The following is a 20,656-nucleotide window of genomic DNA, read 5'->3' as shown; positions in this document are numbered from 1 at the left end:
AAAAAGGCACACGTGACACCACAAGATCACGGGTTCATGCTGAAGAGTTGAGTTCACACGAAAACAACTGTGTATATATAGCGCTAATTGTAAACAATAGCCACGCTTGCCTGTCGTTCACATCGATATGCTTTTTGGACATTATTTCTGGGACTTCTACCATTGCTCTTCTACCATTGATTGGTAAGTACTAGATTTTGTTTATTTTGAGCTAGTTTTTTGTCTTTTAAATGTCCAACTCTTATCAAGCCAGTTAGCTAGCTCCCCCTTCCCTAAAAATAAATAAATAAATAAATAAAATAAAAAAAAATAAAAAAAAAAAAATAAAAAAAACGAGTTTGCAAAGGAAATATACCGGATCTATCTTGATGAAGACGCCTGACTTCCTTTCCGGCTTATGTGATTTCTCTAGCTTCATGAAAATTTGCATGTGGAAACCGGAAAAAATAGAAACCTTGCGCAGCCCCGCATCTGCACCTGGTGGGAATTGACACACGCACTCAAATGCTTTCTTTTTCTTGCGGCGTCCGTACAGATGCCGTTCCGCATCCGTTACGCAGTCAGTGTGAACTTGGCGTTAGTACCCCAAACTTTTCAGTTGATGCAACACAGGCAAGTCATCAGTTGACAGGCACAGACAAATCAACTTATGTCATTTTCACTTATTGTGTATTAAACACAGCTTCACGTGCTTAAATGGATCAACCACCCTTGTTTTATTTGTAGTTTCCTAAGGATTACATTTCCACTAGCCTGTTTGCGCTATCTTGGCTTAACAGACTGCTTGACATCTCACTCTTGTAGGTAAGAGCTGCAGGAGATCTGACTTTTACTATTTCAATAGAGCAATCAAGTATATATTTATAATTAGCATACAGTTCTGGTAACCTAGTTTCACATATACTGTACCTAGTAGTAGAACTATGAATATGCTTGTGGTTGACACTGTCAGGACTTGCAATGTACTGAAAGTTTGGCCAATGAGACTGCGCTCTACTATGGACTGCTTAGCGGCGATATCGCCACACAGGTGACAGACATCTTCACTGCCCTGTTGTCTAATTACGTTGCGTAATTCAACTAATATTCACTGCGAAAATGACAGTAAAACTACTCAGACATTTGTCACATGATCAGGATTCTCTCGAACGTCTATGCACTCGATCTCCTCCCGTTCTCTTTCCCTCTCCCGCTCCCGCTCCCTTTCTTTCCGCTTAGCCCGTTTCTTTTTCTTGTGTCTCTTCTTAGACGGCGGGAAGAAGGTAAGGAAGACGGGCAGGATGACGAAGCAGTGGAGCACGGTGCAGCCGGCCGTGAGGAGCGAGCATTTGAACAGCGTGTAGGTCAGATTGGAAGGCACAAACACTAAAGGTATGATCCCAATCACAAAGCAAGATGTGTTCTGCAGAATGGCCGCACCGTGCTCCTCCAGTGCCAACTTGATGCACTGTGTCCTTGTGTGCTCGGAGGCCAGCACAAAAGTGTACAAGTGTGGCGCACAGTGATCCATGGCGAAGTTTAGGGTATAAATAAGGCACAGGATTGAGATGCTGTCCATACCGACACTCCAAAGAGTCATCAAACCTAAGACGCCCAGCTCCACTGACGTAACCGTGAGGATGAGCCAAAAGTTCCCTAAGGGGTTAATGACAAGGAAGAAAGTAAGGATAAGAATGGTGAGTACACTAAAGCCTGAGGTTAGGATTGGAGAGATGACAGAGGAACTGTAGCGGTCCATGAACACAAACGTGGGATTGAAGGCAATGAATTTGATGCTGTTTATCAGCATCAGTGGGCGCAGCTTCTCTAGAAGCTCCACCACCTCCTCACGCTTCTTTTCTGTGGTCCGTGCCACCAAATACATGCGCGAGGCAATGATATCGTACTCATGGGTGTCACGGTTTTTAGAGAATATGATGTCCTCTGTGAAATGCTCGTACTCAGGGCTTCGCAGGAATGAGCCTTTGAGGATATTGATGAAGTCACTCTTGGTTGACGCGCTGACGTTCACCACACGCAGGTAGTGGAAGAAGTTGTCAATCCAAGAGATCTTGTTGAAGCCGTGACTAAGTGTCTTCAAATGCTCCTGTACTGTGGAGTTCCAATACTCAATGGGCTCATAAATGTAAAAACCAATCACAGGACTGTAATTGCTGAAGTATTTCTGCTGAGTCAGCGCATATGAAACGCTCGGAGAGTTACTCGCCAGAAGGTTTACAATGTTTGAACCATCACTGATTTGTAAACATCCCATGAATGAGAACGAAGCATAGATGAGATAGAGAATAACCACAAAGGGCTTGACATAGGTATTGGTAATCCACTCGGTGTAGTGTTCACGAAGGAAGTGCTGGATGAAGTGGTTCTGGTAAGGGACACTATCATGGTGCGTAGAGAGGTCATGACCATCACTCATCATGGTTTTGAACCAAGTGGGCTGCCGGTCCAAATACTCCACTGAGGGAATTTTACAACAGAAAACACTGTGGTAGCGGTTCTGCTCCAGTTGTCCAGCGAACACCAAGCAGGAGCCGTAGAATGAGAAAACGTAGAAGTAGTTGACCAGGATGGCGACGCACATGCTCTGGCAGAAAATCTTCACAGACTCAATATTGGTAAAAGGGCTTGCTCCCATGCCAAATGTGATGATGTAGAGCGAGCTGGTCATTGTGTAGCACACCATCACATCGGCGAAAGCATCGGCGACGCGCTCCTTAAAAGGCAGGTTTTCCCTTGTTCTCCTCCAGCCTGCCAGCAGCTCGAATACACCTTTGGTTCCGTGACCTGTAGAACACATGAACGAGAGACCAGTACGTCATTAGAGTGGTCAAGACTGAACAGAACATTATCAGTCACACTTTTCAAACTTCTCCCATCTGGCAGATGCTAAAGCAATGTCACAGCCAGAAGACTTGAAAGATAGCTTTATTTTTTATTTTATTTTTTTCTGAGAGCTCAGTATTGTTCATTCGGTAATTTTGCCGATTTGACATGTCATCATCATTGCTCCATTGACTTGAAAGATAGCTTCTACCCAAACATCATCATACTGCTGAACAAATGACATCACAATCTGTCAACCACACTGTGCAATATTTTTCTTTTGTAATCCATCTCACTTATATGTTTACACTGTGCAATACCTTTACAATCTGCAATACTTGGACTACACTTCCTATACTACTATAACTGTCAAACTTGAATACACGGTGCTTTTGGAAATTTGTCATTGTGGCCGAGATGAGAATTGGCCATTAAAAATGAATGCCTAATTAGAATTTTCTGATTTAAGTGTGCTATTGGCCTCTGACTCCATTGTAGAACAAAGGGAGTTTGCAAACTTGGATGCTGGACCAGAAAGGCAAACTCTCCTTAGTTAGCTTAGCACTAGCTAGCTGGTACGAAACACACACAATGTATGGATGACACAGATGGATTTAAAACTTTATCAAAGCACCCTGGAGGTTAAAGCAAGTTACAGTATATAAAAATTATATATATATATATTTCTCATTCTACGGCTCCTGCTTGATATATATATATATATATATATATATATATATATATATAAGGAAAAGCTACATTACCTCATTGGCTACATACCGTCTTAGTACACATGATATGTTTTCAAAAAAGTTAATATAAGGCTTACTAAAGCAATTTAGATAACATGTGGTGTAAGTGCAGTCTATTTAGCACTTACCATTATGATTAAATTAGTTTTTTTTTCTTTTTTCCATCTTTTTGGACTATGACGTGTACAATTAGAACTCATACAAATTGATTTGTATTTAGTGGTTAAATGTTAATCGAACTGTAATCGCAGATTTTGGGTACGAGTCAAGAAACTAGTTTAGATGACGTACATTGCATAGCCCCCCTTTCCTTTGGTATTGGTCTTCCTTTATTTACAATTGTTATTTAATATGTGTCTAATATACTTTGAATAAGGGGATGGGGACTAGTAAAGTCAGATGTGCTACTGTTTTTACTCTGCATATGACAAAAAAGCATCTTCAATCTTTGTATCGTATATATTGCTTTAGAAAACGGATCATAATATTGTGGAACTGCGGAATCTCACAGTCTCAACGGTTGTACAGTTTTAAGCGGAAATAGCTTCCATGTATTAACACATTATAGGGCTGGTAAACATAAAAATGTGCAGTTGGTTGTCTGGCCCGTGTGGCTGGAGAAACGGGTTGTGGCAAACAAGAGAAGCAGCTGAAACAAAATGAGGAGCAGAATATATGCCTGCGAGGCAAGCTGCTGCTCAATGCTAATCAGCTTTGAAGCTCACTGGAAATTTTCTGAATCTATGAATGTTGAATGATGCACAACCAGAATGGCTGCAAGATGACAAAGGCTTGGGAAGGAAAGTGAAGTAAAATAAGGTGGGACAGTGAGTATAAGCTGAGGTTCAGCAATTAATTATATGGCCTACAGCACATTAAAACAATATACACCTGCTTATAATATAGCACGGGTGGGAACATTTTTATATTTAAGTCCCATATTTTATATTAAAAAAAGATAAATGGATGGCTAGATGGCCAAGATCATTCATATATGTCTTGAAAAAAATGTTCAAACCTTTGTGAAAGATGTATTTTTTATCACTAATTTCTTAATTGTATTAGTTAAAGCTACTGAACACAGACAATTCCATTTCCATTCGCTACTGCCACCTGTGGTCAAAAAATGAAACTACACACTTTTTTCTTCACGTACACATCGCGCACATGACGTCAAATCCGCAGACAGAGGGTGGGAAATTCGAACCTGAATCAAGTCTGAAAACTTTTGGCCAGATGCTTGCAGGAGTACCTATTGTGAACAGCCAAGGTGTCATAAATGGTCAAATAAAAAGGCTAATGTAAAGATATTTTTGTGCAAATATCTATATAGAGCAGCTTTGAGGACATGTAATGTAAGTATATGGGAATTTGTCAATTGTATCTTTTTTGTATCCTCTATTTTTTTTTTATTAATTACAATAAATAACCAAGAGTGACATAGCATCCAACACCTGGGGCCTCATTTATAAAGCTTGCGTATAATTAAAATGAGGCCAAAACTTTGCGTACAAACATTTTTCCGCCAAAGTTGGTATTTATAGAAAACAAACTGAACGTGAAACTTTACGCGCCGCCACGTCAAGTCTGGACCTACCGTACGCAATCTGCACATTCTGAAGACATGGGAAAACAGTGACACAAACAGCTTTGTGGTGCATTTCGATTCCTCAAACGCCGTGTATGCTGGATGTTGGGTCACATTAATGTTTGTTTTGCTCCAGACCTGCTCCGATGACACGAGTACGCCTCGGAGCAGAAAGCACATGAATGAACTTAATTAAACATTTTAAACGCTCGTCTTCTCTCATTGATCACCTATCTTGAAAAAGCCTCATGCAATAAATCATATTAATGACAACTAATGTGGACAAATACTGCACGCATTACATTATCGCGTCGCGCAACAATTTACGCGCCTACAGTAATTTCACCCGCCCATCGGCACAAATGTTATTGCAGCATAAAAGGCTACATAAAACTCTTATATTGACACAAGACCATAGGGATATAAATGAGCTAGAATACAGTCAGGTACAAACCTCTTTGCTATGAAGCTTGACGCGTTGTCCTGCAAATAAATAAATAAAGGAAAGTACTGCGTCAATAAAGTCTGTCATAAGCAGTCCACACAGCCGTGGTGATGTTCAATGAAGATCCGTAAGCAACACATTGGTAATAATAATAGATACTTACAATAATAACAATAATGGGGCGGCCTATTGATCACCTAATTTTTGCCTCTGCAGTGACAACTCAATTTCCCTATAGTGCATTAAGTAAAGACAATAAGATTAGTGAAATTATTTCTTTATGCTCACCTTTGTAACATACCATATTATTATTATATTTCCTTTTTTTTCCCCTTTTTTTTTTCTTCTTTTTTGCAACTGTGCACCCTGCGGCCAATAATCACGGCTTTCCGTGACTCGAACTCTGCAATGAGGGTTTCACAATGTACATCTTTGTATTTTTTTCAAATATTTTTTTATTATTATTATTCTCACAAAAATTCAATTTAGCCTACATCATGGTGAAGTTAGCCTTCTTTCTTACCTTTCCCTGTCCGCCATTTATTGTTTTGATTTGATGATCGCCGTCGCGTGCTGCTTATGAATACGCAAATCCATTAATGAGTAGATTTGCATTTCCTAATATGGAGGGAAATAGGCAGACTTAGGGCGGGGAATGGCGTTGAATCAGCTGCACACACCGGTTGGGACGTGTGGCATTTATGAAGGGAAATTGCGTGCAGGTGTGCGTATGTGTCTACGCATGGTTTTATAAATCTAAATTTTTTTCTGCATACGTTAAGTTTGGGTTTCGTTTGTAAGTACTTTTGTACGTTTTATGAATGAGGCCCCAGATTTTTCAGTTACAATAATTTACATCTTTTATAAATGGTAACATGCCATATATTATATTGAAGCTTGGACATTTGCAAAGTTAAAATGTGGACGTAACAAAGAGGTATGCCTTGCATTTCTCGAGTTGAATGCAAACAAACTTGCAAAATTCCAAAAATCGGCCTTGTCCAGCTCTCATTCCATACTTGAACCTTCTAAGCTAACTAGCTCACGTCAACATCGACCATGTGGGCCTGTAGCAATGTTCTTGTTAGTAATGTTCTCAAAACAAGAAGATAGGACATCAACTTTCTAACCCGGATAGAGGTAGAGGTTTGGGTTATGTCCAGTCTGGACACTCAATGAGGGAAGTGGTGAGAATTTTTTCAGGGGGTTAGTGTTAGGGTTAACCCTATTCCTATCTCTATCTTATAAAACATACACACTACATGAGCCTGGTGTTAGTGTTACTTAGCCTGAACCATGAAATATATGAGAGAAAATTCTGATTCTTTGTAAATCGAGTATTTATTGGTCCTTTTGAACACACATTTAAAAAATATATAATTTCCACATATTACTTTTGATTTGTGTCAGATTTGATACATCCGGTCAAAATGATTTAAATTCATACATTTATAACTGTCAAAAATATAATAATAAACAGACATAGCAAGCAGATTAGTATTTCCAAAAATAAGAAAGAACATTTTGCACTATTAATAAGCATAGTTGTCTCTCCTTTGTCAATTGGGGCGATCTTGTGATGTCAGCTGGGTGATACTGCCCTCTAACGGATTGTCCGTGCAATGCATGTGTCAAATCATATACATCATAATGTTTTAATGGGGGAAGAAAACATTATACTCATGAAATAGAGGGCTCAAAATGTCGTGTACTTTATATGATACGTTTGGCTTTATAGGGCTCATTTCGATCTTAACCTCATTTTTGTTAAATCCATAATTTACTATCATATATCGAGATGGCTACTACACTCAAGTCTGTCTACCATTGGTCGTGGAGAATTTTGTGGCATTTATAGAGAGGAACATGGTCTTCGCTGATGCTGAAGAACTGAATGCAGTGAACACATAAACGGACCTTTTAAACTGTATGGATTGGCTTCCTGAAAGCAGCTACTGAAGTTGATGTCTGTAGTATTTCATCAAGAAATCTTTCTTGAACTAGAATACAGAGTTTACTTGCCAAATTAAATATCGTGCTATTGACTGATGTTGAAACTGCTTTCAAAAGAGTTCGGAATTTGTTCAGCAATTTAGTCGCACAATTGCTTTGTTTGTTCCCTGCGTCGTGATGAAGTGACTAATAATGGCCTTCATACCCAGCTGCAAAGCCCTATCACCTCCCCCCCTTTCCCTTGTGCAAGGGACAGCCTGTGCTGTCTGGCAGCCTCTGCAGCAGTTAGTCAGCAAGCCGGCTTGGCTAAAGAGTGAGAGAAAGATAAGAAACTATAGCTCAGTATGAAAGGACGCAGAGACACGAGGCATTGTATCTCAAGCCTGTCCCACTCGCAGGTTCAGGGCTCAATGGATTGTAGGAGGGCACTTTGTCAACGGCTGTCTACCAGGCTATTTTATCTTGAGACGAGTTGTGTGTGCGCGCACATGTGTTCAATAATCCCACAGCCTGATCACGGCACTCTGATAATGGAAGCCTTGGCTGCATTTGCCCTGCCGTCCTCCCTTGGCCCACACCAAAATGCCACAGAGTCATTAAACTAAATCACTTCACTGAAACCTTTGTGGCTCTCACACCCCAAAAACACATCCATCACATGGCAAGAGAGCGTGTCAGCTCCTCCCACCCACCATACAGTCTTCCAATCAGGATGACTGCAGGAATGACAGCCCAGACAATATTGCAAGGGGGATGTTGGACTGCAGACAAGATCGAAACTCAATAAAAGCACACAAGGAAAGTGAAAGTGAGGACGAACGCTTGGGAGGACAAAATCAATCTTCAAATAAAAATCAATATTTGGGAGAGAACGCTTCTTATGAATGCCATTCCTCTGGCCTTTTATCACAATGGACCAACTTTTAAATGTGCAAAAACTTTACCTGCCTTCAATTATGATTTAAGTCTTTTCAAGTATTTTTAAAACCATGTTTTTGAAAATCTTGTGTATGCTCTTTTAGTAAGCAATTTTTCATTTCTTTACTTTGCTTTTAAATAGTTTTATAACTGCGTAACTACTATGTAACTTCATACTAATTATGGTATGCAAAGCACATTGAGTGACGTTAGCAAAATAGAGTTTGTTTTTGTATGTTGTGACATTTCAGCTAGTCTCGTCAAAAAGGTTTAGGCTGAGTATAGAAAATGGTTATTTCTAACTATCCTTGATAGACGATACCTGCTGAATACCTGAGACTGTTATTACCGTGAGCACATTTTGCCTCCATTCTGTTGTATCCAACTTGATGTGTCTGTCTTTGTCATCTTCTTCTGTCGGTGCTTGTCAAAACTCTTACCCAAAAAGCTAAGCAAAACAAACTGTATTCGGTTTCTTTGCACCTTGTGGCACAACAACTGTACAATTGCACTGATATTCTCTGAAAAAAAAAATCTATATCATGGATATATCACTGTAAAACTGCAAATGTGTAAGTGTGACACAAAAAGAAACAAGGGTACAAAGTAAAGGCAAAAACAGTATAAAGGTAATCGAGCTGTTGTGATGTGTTATATATATATATATATTCACACCCGCTGATTTTGACTATTAAAGAGTATGACATGCAATTAATGTCTGTATTGTTTACTGTCAACTGATACATACCTACATTTTGCAGGCTTATACACTATTTTGTTTCAGTTCTCGTGATGTAATCCTGACTAAAAAGTCCAATAACCGTGGCAGTCAAAGTCTCACTTATTGAGTCTTTCACACCTAAAAAGAAATGTTTTGTGAGTGTTCTTAATTTATTTCCAGCGTTGATGGATACTTTGAATCTGCAACAGGTTTTAAAATGACGAAAACTGTTTCAAAAAATTATTATAGTTTAATTAACAACTGTCATTGAGAGATGAGGGTCTATTATCACAATTGAACCATAATAAAATAACTTTTTATTCAAGCTCATGGATTTGATTGATTCCTTACAAGCAGGGCTGCCCAACCTTTTATGACTTGTTTTTCATGCAGCCAACCTCCCGAGATCGACCAGTTCAATGTCAACATTGCAAAGACACACACCTTTTCCAGCCTGGAGTAACTAGTGCCGGCGTCCACTATGCACATACCTCCACAAGAACCAACACCAGGCAGTGACAACACAGATGCAAACAATAATAAATAAATAAATAAATAAATAAATAAATAAATAAATAAATAAATAAACACACCCACCTCCTGTATTGCTCCTCTGTAGATATGAGATAATATAAAAGATAAGCTTGTACACGTTTTGATTATGTTTACTTCCGGAACTGTATTCGGTTTCTTTGCACCTTGTGGTACACACGATGCTGTGAGTGAAGTCGTCTATTCTTCTGCGCATGCGGGTCATTTTGGGGACGCGTTTAGTTCACATATAAGACAGATTGAGGTCGCAATGAATATGTAATGTGAATGAATACACGCACACACGCACACACAAAAACAGATTTCACCAAAAAAATCTTAATTGAGCATTACAACCTTCTCTCTCTCTCTCTCTCTCTCTCTTTCAGTTAATTCTGGCTCTTGTGTCTGTGAGCATTTCAGCACGTACAGTACACAGCAAATCGGTCGGTGTCATTTCCAGTGTTCGATCAAATAAGCAGTAAACAGTGTCATTTTAACACTGTTAGGATAAAAAGTTACACTGTCAGAGTAATTTTCCTTGAGTGTTGGGGTGGATGTTGGGTGTAACCTGAATAGCACTTCCTTGAGTGAAGGGCTTAAAGTGAAAAAAAAATCCTCAGCCTGAACTTTTCCTGGGGAGCAATGGAGCAGTGTCCAACGTGGTTCGACCGACATCAAGCCATTAATTACTATTCGATTAGTGTCCATCGATGTACTGGGCATTTGGGAAACTTATGAAATTTCCCGATTGCCAGTCCTCCCCAAGTGTCAGGTCATCTCTTTCATTATTCATTTATATTATGTATAGTATAGAATAGCACTGCGGGTTGCAGTCCACTCTAGTGTTGCAGCTATGGAATATTTGGGTATTAAAATATCCTATGGAAAATTCTATTGAATAATCAGGTATTTGGATAAAAATAATATTTTCACATGGTGAACGAATAATTATGAATACAGAAGACATTAAAAATATATTTCCACTTACTATGACTCTTATATTACTTGGTATGGGGAAACTGTTTACTTCGCTGTATTTGTCATTGCGCTATTGGCTCTGGCGCCGGAAATCCGGCACCGTGCCGGAGAAACTTTCTAAATTTTCAGCGCAGTGCCAACATTTCAATAGCGATCCATCCCGTTTCTGATGACTGAGCCCCCAATTGCCCCTGATGCCGTGTCATCAGTAGTCAACATGTAAAGCGCTTTGAGGGCCTTGTAAGGAGGAAAAATGCAACATAAATGAAGTACCCTTTACAGTACAGAGTAAAGTGTAGTTTGAGTTAAATTTGTAATACTGACACTAGTGCAATACACTCATAATTGTTTAAACACCAGAGTTAAGTGTCATTTGGCATAATTAAAAGTTTAACACTGACACTACTGTAGAGTACTTTCAACACTACTCAGTGTTTACTAGTGTACATTTTTAACACTATAGAGTGCTGGACTAACACTGGTTAAGAGTGAAAAAAGTAACACTTTGCAAAGTGTAAGATTTACACTCAGTGTGGACATATATAAACTCTTTTCTAGTGTTAGATTTAATACTCTCTGTGTTAATCTAACACTGGCGATTTTACTGTGTACCTTTGGTAATCCACACATTTCTGTGCAAGAAAACTTTATTCAGTATAGCTAGCAAGCAGAAGATAATGAAAGTGGTGGAGGGAGCAAAAAAAAAAAACGCAAGGCAAGTGATGGTAGTGTTTGTGGCTTGAATCACCAGGCAATCTCCATGGAAACAAAGGTTGTCTTTATTAAAAAGTTGGACAGTGGTGAGAAGATGGCTGATGTTGTTCGTCATAATGTCTTCCATCTAAGCAGTCTCACTTGAACTCTCCACTCAATAACCTTTTCATCCACCTCTTCTTCCTCTACCGTCTATGTAAAGAGTATTTATTTTTTATTATGGTATACTGTATTAAAAATGTTATTTAATTTAATCAATTAATGTAATGAATTTTTGTATGGACTACATACTCTACTATCTATACAGTATTTATTGTTTATAATTATATTTCTATTTTTTTTAAATGTAATAAAATTTTATTTTGAAACAAAATTTAATGTGTCTCGACTTACTAACAAATTTTGACTTATTGCCTCTTGGAATTCATTGTGTTTGTGAGTTAAGAACTACCTGTATCCTAATATACTGTAGTATTTTTCCTCAAAATTGCATTAAATTAATGGCAATTTTGAATTTTTTATAATTTCTAGTTCCTGATCGAGCACCGGTACCTTAAAAACAAGGCCATGTATCATCCCAATCTGATACCTGGTATCGATACACGCTCATCCCTACCTTTTATTAAGGATTTATACCACAAGCGATCGTTTTTTTCATAGTCACAATAAAACAATAAGCAAGTGTTATATATGCTTCTAAATGGAAATGTCCCGTTTGCTTTTGTGTGAATATCCTACATCAAGATGAACGCTGCAGTACCTTCAACTACGGGAGTCAATAAAAAGGTGTGTTGAGGATTATTTATTATTAATGGCACATGCTGCAGGAAGTGAGGTCTCAAAAGGGTTGAATATCGCTAAAAATAGCATCTAGGAGTGACAAAGTGTTGCATTTTTAAAGGGTCAGGAATAATCATTGCCAATCAAACTTATTACAAATGTATATTTAGCTCCACTGGGCTATTTTTATATGCTTTGTGTCAATATTTCACTCTGAAGTCAGCTCATATTGAAGATGAAGACAAAACAGCATCATTCTTCTTTTGCTGTTCAATCACGACATTTTTTATTTATTTATTATTCTTCCCAATGTGTTGAAGAACTTCCTCTACTCTATGGTCAAAACATGATTCATTTGTAGATTAACAACAGAGAGTGCAACCAAATTCATCAATACATTAAATGATCTAATAAACAAGTATACAAAGTCTTGGACTACCAGACCTAAAAAGTACTCTCTTCTATGGTTCAAAAGTAACATTTGGCGTCTTATAAAAAGGCGCGAACCTACAAACCAGGGACAATTTTGATCATCTAATCTATACCGGCCTCAGAAATAAGTGAGCTGCGCAAAGCAAAAACGAACTATTTACAAAAACGATTAGAGAAGCTAATGGCAACACATCCAAATTATGGCATCACACAAAAAAACTGAATAATTCAAGTAAAAAAATAAAAATAAAAAATCAAATTATAAGATTTCTTAAAATTGATGGTATTAGCATTAATGATAATCAGTCAATTGCAAATAAATTTAACATTCTTTGTGGAATCAGTCCAGGACTTAGTAAATAATTTCAAGAGTATGCCATCATCTCAAAGTGAAGTTCAGTTCAACAGTAGTAACTTTTTCCAAATTAAAGAAGTCTCACACGACAAAATTAGGAAAATTATTGTAAGTCTAAAAAATTCTCTGTCAAAAGATTATCATAACCTAAATTTAGAGTTAGTAAAAATGCACTTAAATACCTCACTAAATCCTATTACTCATGTTATAAACCTTTCCACAGAGCTGAAAAATTGCTGCAATTACACCAGTTTTCAAATCAAGGACCAAGCCAGTAACTACAGGCCTATTGCCATCCTTCCGGTAGTATCAAAAGTACTGGAGAAAATGGTGGCAGAACTTTTAATTACTAATTACAGTACAGAAACTGCCAACATTTACCTACTGGAACAAAAAAAATGTTCTTTGGACAAAGGTAATGTAGTAGGAGCTAAAAAAAAAAAAGGCCTTTGACACTGTGGACCAAAAATTGCAGCAATTTAAAATGTCACCTCCAGCTCTTATGTGGATCAAGTCCTACCTGGAAGGTAGATAACAGTGTGTTAAGGTGGGAGACGTCAGGTCTATTCTACTTTCAAATTATCTGGGAGTGCCTTAAGTTTCCATTTTGGGTCCTTTATTGTTCACAATGTACATAAACGACCTTCCAGACTGTTGCAGGAGTGTTAACTGCCAGCTTTATGCGGACAACACTGTAATTCATGCCTTACGCAACATCTCACAATGGCTTGAACAATCCCGTCTAACTTTAAACGTAAAAAAAAAAAACATTTGCAATGTGTTTCTCTATCAGTAAGAGATCTTCAAATGGTGCCTTTGAGGTTTATTTAGAGCAGGGGTGCTCAAGTTCGGTCCTCGAGAGCCCCTATCCAGCCTGTTTTCCATGTTTCTCTCCACTAACACACCTGATTCATCATCAGGATCGTTATCAGGCTTCTGCAAAGCTTGCTGATTAGTTGATCATTAGATTCAGCTGTGCTGCAGGAGGGAAACATGGAAAACAGGCTGGATAGGGGCTCTTGAAGACCAAACTTGAACACCCCTGCTTTAGAGCATGAACCAATTATTGAGGTACATGAAACAAAATATCTGAGTGTTGTTTGGGATAAACATCTGAAGTTTCAAAATCATGTAAACTACGTTTGCAAAAAGGTTAAGTCAAATCTAAATTGAGCTTCGACTGACCACCAGAGCCTCAATAAGTAGGGACTGTGAGCTCCCGAAGTTTAGGACAACTTTTGGACAGTCTCGCTTCTGCTATCAGGGAACTAACTAATCTATGGAATGCTCTCCCCGTTGAACTTAAATTGGAGACAAATAAAAGTGTCTTCAATAAAAAACTGAAACAGTGGCGGAAGTTGGACCAAAACTGCTCTCGTTGAATGAGAGAGATTAGTTAGCACTATTAACTGTACAGGAGATGTACTCGTGTACTATTAATGTATATTGTTGGAAATTGATTTGTGATTTTAATGACTCATTTTACATGACTGCCAATGAAAATGAGCTTGACTTAACTAACTTGGTCACATTACATTTGTCCCTTTCAAATAAATACATTTAATTCAATTCAATTCAGACGGCAACCAATGGATGATTCTGTGTGTCACAGTATATTCTTATCCATCCATGACAATTGAGACCACTCAACACAAAACCGGCAAGTACTCAGTACGCCATTCTCAAATTACAATTGGACTCATTGAACTAAAAGTTGTGATGCTGATCACTGTAACAACATCCATCGACAGACGGCCATAAAATCCTTGCAAAATCCTTCATTAAGTTGAGTGGCTTGGAACTATAGGCTTGATTTAGAAACGGTGTCCTTGAATAACCAACTGAACCCCTAATCACTAGATGTGCTGGATGGAACCTTGCATCACATTCGTAACCATCTGTGTATGAATTATTTGTGTGAAAAGGTGAATGAGACAAAGTTGTAGAGCACCTTGAAATGCACCCTATTTAATATGTACCAGTAAACACTCAGCATGGCCTCTTTTTTTTTTCAGTGAGTGGGTGCAGGAGGTGCGTTTTTAAAAACATTATTTGTGTTCATCTATAAGTGCATCCATAGGTGGCGCTATACAATTCTTACTTCTAACACCATTTTAGCTTTGTTCAGAAATCAAGAATAAACGGTTTCAATTAGTTTTTGTAGAAACTCCCAAGCATTTCAAAACCAAATGCAAATTTCGTGTAGGATGGCGTCGTCAATATAAATTTTTACATGAGCTAAAAATACACAAACACACACATACACTGGTCAATCCACCACAGTGTTTGACCTTGCGGCCGCCTAATGTCAACCATGGAGGTTAATGTTGAATTTTTTTCCTCCAGGACAGAGGTCTGCAACCTTTACTGTAAAAAAAAAAAAAAAAAAAGTGCTGTCAAAGTTAAAGCTTTAACTCTGCAAGTAACTGCTGTTAAAGCTTTAACTCTAGAGTTAAAGCTTTAAAAAGTTAACTTTGACAGCACTACAAAAAATCTTGTCTGGAACCGCAAAACCTTTACTTTGAACATTGTGATGAATGAAGCAGTGTTAGTCTAATGTACTGAGAATTAGAGCTGCAAAATATTTTTTGGTGTGTGTAATTTTGAAGACTTTGTTTTTCATACATTTTTAGACTTTTTTGCCTTTGTCAAATTTCTGACATTCTTTATGAAGATATTATGGCCATTTTCTGTTTCTCTTACTCCTTTTTTGGACATCTAATGGCTATTTGTTAACATTTGTTTCTACCTTTTTGTTATCAATTTTCTGATAATTTTTGGCAATTTTGTGGATATTTTATGGTAATTTCGGGGTTTTCTTTTCTGCCTTTAAAAAAATAATAATTATCTGACCTTTTTTTAAACAATATTGTATACATTTTCTTCTTTTGTTTTCTTTTTGTCTTTAAAAAAAATGAATTTTCGGACATTTTTTTTTTACAATTCCATAGATGTTGTATGGTAATTTTCTGCCTTTCTTTTTTTGTTTTTGGGCATTTTATGATTATTTTCTTTTCTGCCTTTTTCCCAAAATAAATTTTCGGACTTTTTTTGTGTGTGGCTAATTTGTGTACACTATATATTTTTTTCTTTTTTCTTTTCTTTTCCTCTTCCTTTATGGACAGTTTATGGTTACTTCTTAGATTTTTTTTTTAATTTTAATTTTATTTTTTTTCATCTACCCTTCGTCTCTCTTTTTCTGACAACTTACAAATTTGGACATTTTTTGAATATTTAATTATCCATCGTATCCATAGTCATTTAACTCTTTGACTGCCAGACGTTTTCAGAAACGGGATGTCGCCAGTGCCAGCCGATTTAAGCATTTTGACTGATCTTTCAAGGTCCACAGAAAATGTTGTGTTTGGACTATGGAAACACATATACTACCAAATGAAAGATTGAACTCTCATCTTTCATCAGAAAAGAAAGTATGTTTCTACCTTATTCCGTTCTTCAGTAATCAACAATAGAAAATGGTTAGTTTCACCAAAATGCTCTGTTTTGAAACAAAAAGCGGAGAAAAAGAGCTTTTTGTGAAACTATGTTATTTCATGCACTCTAGTGAATTGTACACTTCTTTTTGTCCATGAATGATGCCACAAACAACTAAATAGTGCTTTACTTCTGTAAAACGCTATCACCAACAATGAAAAAGTGTTTTTTGGTTGCAAAATACGTTTATTTCCATTCAACAGTGTAACAATTTGACAAAACAATTTCGCAAACTATTTACAAATGTGTGCAACTGTGGTACTATTTACAATTATGTGGATGTTTCAAATACTGTTTTTCTTTTTGTAACGCTCCCATGCGTGCAAGGAGACGCAGCAGGATTTGCAAAACAGATTAGTTTCACTTGCGATGGCTCCTTTCGCATGCAGATGTTACACTTTCATGACGGCCTTTTTTTCCGGGGAATAGCAAGTAGCTGACTGTACCCACTACTCCGATGAATATGCATTGGACTCGGGGCACTCTTCGTCGTCCGATTGAACGTCCGCCTGAGCGTGCTCGGTTGTGCTCCGCGTTTTCCGGTGTTAGCATCGCTAGCCGGTGAACCTTTATGACGTCGTCATAGCCGCCGCGTCAACGCTTGCAACTTCAGCGTCAACCTCGGAGTCACCATCATCATCATCGATGATGATCATCGTCGTTATCAATGTGTTCTTTAGCGTTGGTCGATGCTTTTCGTCTTTGAAAAAAACTGCTCAAGCGTGAGCTGCTTGCAACCTGTCGCCATGTTCTCTTCCCTTCCCCAGCCATTGTCCCCTCTAGCTCCGCCTCACGTCTTCTACTGACGCCTACCCAATCTTGTCAAAAGAGAGTCATTGCTGCCATCTAGGGGCCAAAAATAGTCATTAGGCTAACTAGATCTGCTTGAAACTTTCACCACAGCTGGCCAAGGCTTTCCTCCACCCGTTTCCAAAAAAAAAATAAAATAAAATTGGAGAACGTCTCATTTACATATTGGATACAGTATTTTACAAAATTCTCTCCTTTTTGTTCCACATTAATACACATTCCTCTCTCAATACCTTCATTCAGGTATGGCTGAGCACATGACTGAATGAGTTTGGCAACACTTTCAGCAAAGTGTACATGTGACAAGCAGACACATTACTCCCACAGCTCATATTCTTAAACCAAATATACGCCGCATTAATGTTTTTTGATCATGCACTCATTGCACTATACTAATCCTCCCTTCATACTTTTTAGTAGCTGGAAAAAAGGGATCACTGAAAATGAACAGTATTTATAGTGAGATTTTGCCAGACAAATCAATGTTGAGCTTATTGCGAAGCCTTGTAGAAATACACACAAGTAATACACAGCTCATAAGGCTGAAGAAAAAGTCAAAGAAGTTGAATGCCAAGACTGCACCACATAAACAAATTTTAATGGCTACCTTATTAGTATTTGCTTTACTCTAACTGATAATAACAAAACATAAGTAATAAATAAGAAGAAACAGTCACAATATACTTCGGAGGCCTGAACAGAGAACTTGAGATGCATTAAATGACTTTGTGTTGCACCTGGGGAGAAATATTGCAAAACACGTACTAAACCCAGCAAGACTCCAAATCTAAGGAAGTGCTTCTGTTGTAATTGAGTGTTTTTCTGTAAACAGAAATATGTTGTGCCAATGTGCCATAAAAATTGGACTATTTCTGTGATGTAGGTGTGAGCATTGCAAATATGATAAGCTGTGAATAACAACAGTTTGCTACTGATACGAAATTGTAGGCTGTGTGTTATACATGCTCAACACAAGAAACGTCACTGTTGGTATAGTTTGGATGTTAGACACGGTAGAGAATTAGGTACCAAAAACAGATGACTGGTTGCATGCAGAACAAAATGACACTTGCCACTCCATTCATTTTATTTTGACAAAGAGGAAAAGAAGAGAAGAGAGAAGTGTATATTTCGGTTCTTTCAATTATTTAGGTATGTATGTCTACATACAATTTGGGGGCCCGCCATCCATAGCCCACAATGCTACTTACTACTAATGAACTAGTTTTTATACAGAGCTGTTCTAGATATGCAAAAACAATATTTACAGTAAAAAGTAAAATAGTAACATAGCTACCGTATATGTAAGGCCTCATAAATAAAGATTGAGTTTCAGAAGCAGAAATGATTTCCTCCAGTTTGTGCTCTGTGTGTCAAGGTCTGATTTGTGAACATCTCACATTATTGAATAATTATGATCCTCAAGCAAACACTGCTTTAAAGATTGTCAGCTTAATACTGATTGCTCTTGTTTTGGTTCTGCTCAGGGCAGGGTTGGATCTATTCAAGAAGGATACACGGTTATAGGCTACCACTAAATCATGAAAAAGCCGAAAATATTTGCTTTATCCACTTTAATTAACAGATAAGTCAAAGTAACTAATACAGTATAGTCACAAAGTTGACTGATAGCTTGATGAATTGTTTTTAGCGTGTATCATTAAACTAAACAATGCAAAGTGGCCCTTGCATTGTTCAATTTCTCTGTATAAGGCCCTTGGAGGAATAGTTCTGGACCCCCCTGCCATAATGTATCAGAGATACAAGATCAATATACAGTATGCAAAGGTCTTGATTGAATGAAGGGTACCGTATATTTTCCCAAACCCTGCGTCATCAAATTACAAATTGTTGGACTTAGGGGCATTTGGCTAAAGATGGTTAGACTTACTAAACAATTGTAGGGAAAACACTTCTATCACATTCCCTTTTGTGCCTGTCTGTCCTAATTTACCTTCCGATTACACAGTCTCAGTCAGTATCTCCTGGATAGTTATTTTGTGTAGAGATCATGAACTAAGCACATTCAATTTATATTCCTGAAAAATCATACGGCTAACTTTGTGCATGTAGATAAAACGGTTGTTTCAAATATCTTGTCTCTTCGAGCGGTTTAAGGCCTCAATGCGTTTCCGTACTAAAATAAAGTGCAATTGTACATACACTACAGTAGGTGGCAGTGGCGCTCTCATTGCCAGAGAAACACAAACAAAGAAAATGGGATTTACTCACACCGAGCAATTCAAAAACAAACTCAGTGTGTTTTGCAAATACAAAACATTATTCACAAACGAATGCATTGTCATGTTTCGGTTCTGTGGGAGGTTAAATTTTTATTTGTTATGGGTGTTCTTGTTGTTTTTGTCTGTGGTTAGTGTTTTTTGTCTTGTGTTCCTGGTTTCTTCCCTTGTCTCGTTATGTCTAACCACGTCCACCTGTGTTTGTCTTCCCTTCCCCAGGTGTGTCTCTTTTTTTTCTTTTTCTTTTTAGAGAGAGCTCAGAATTGTTCATTTGGTAATCTTACTGATTCAACATGCTATCATTGCTCTCTCTTTTGTGTGTGTGTGCATATGTACGTGCGTGTGAGTTTGTGCTCATTAATTTACCTGAAACCTATGAAAAATCACATACCCTTCACCTAAACCGAAGACTCCAGAATCCCGCTAGAGTCGTGAAGTTGTCAGGAGATCCGAGTAAGGATCAAAAAAAAGAAAGAAAAGTGAAATCCAGCACCGACCAGACACCACCTACTACGCACAGGGTTACAAACCAGAATCTTTCACCAACCCCAGAAACATCTAAATTCCAACAAATTAGAGAGACCTCAAGAGACCAAAGGAAAGACTTAAGAAAGGAAGGAAGGCTAGATGAAGCAGAGTGAGATCCACAGACATCAGCCTCCACTGATTCAGCGACTAGAGGAAGAAACAGATTGTGTTTAAATTTTGGTAGATGCTGGTGTGGTGGATCTGGCATGCATGAAAACCTCCACCAAAGAAGGGAGCCGTCGACCCTGACCAGGACAGGGCAAGCACAACCCTCCACGACCCCCCAGGCTGCGACAGCGCCAGGGCACAACCCCCGGGGCCCGCGGGGGCCACCGGCCGGAGAGCAAACCCAGGAGCCCGGAGCGCCCCCCACCTCAACACGGCCCGCTCACCAAGCCCAACGCAGCAGAACGGGGCACGGCAGGCCCACCAGGCACCCCACCCACAACCACCACCCACTACAACCCAGCCCCTGCCGGCCCCAAAATCCCCAGACACACTCCCCCACGCCCAGCCACCCACCCCCACCCTCAGCCACCCGTAACACCAGCATGTTTTACGCATACAAAAAAACATTTCTTCAATTACAA

The 20,656-nt window shown here is 38.4% G+C and overlaps 1 protein-coding gene across 1 annotated transcript in view; it reads right to left on the bottom strand.

Moving 5' to 3' along the window:
- Window positions 1–697: 697 nt before the first annotated feature.
- Window positions 698–20,656, bottom strand: part of ptchd4 (patched domain containing 4) — a 40,243-nt gene continuing 20,284 nt past the window's right edge. The window contains exon 3 of the mRNA XM_077552116.1: window positions 698–2,784. Within this exon, the coding sequence (XP_077408242.1) occupies window positions 1,115–2,784 (1,670 nt within the window). The 3' untranslated portion in view covers window positions 698–1,114. The remainder of the gene's footprint in view (window positions 2,785–20,656) is intronic.

Source organism: Vanacampus margaritifer, chromosome 19 (genome assembly GCF_051991255.1).
Source record: "Vanacampus margaritifer isolate UIUO_Vmar chromosome 19, RoL_Vmar_1.0, whole genome shotgun sequence".
NCBI lineage: Eukaryota > Metazoa > Chordata > Actinopteri > Syngnathiformes > Syngnathidae > Vanacampus > Vanacampus margaritifer.
This window is presented reverse-complemented; position numbering and strand designations above follow the sequence as displayed.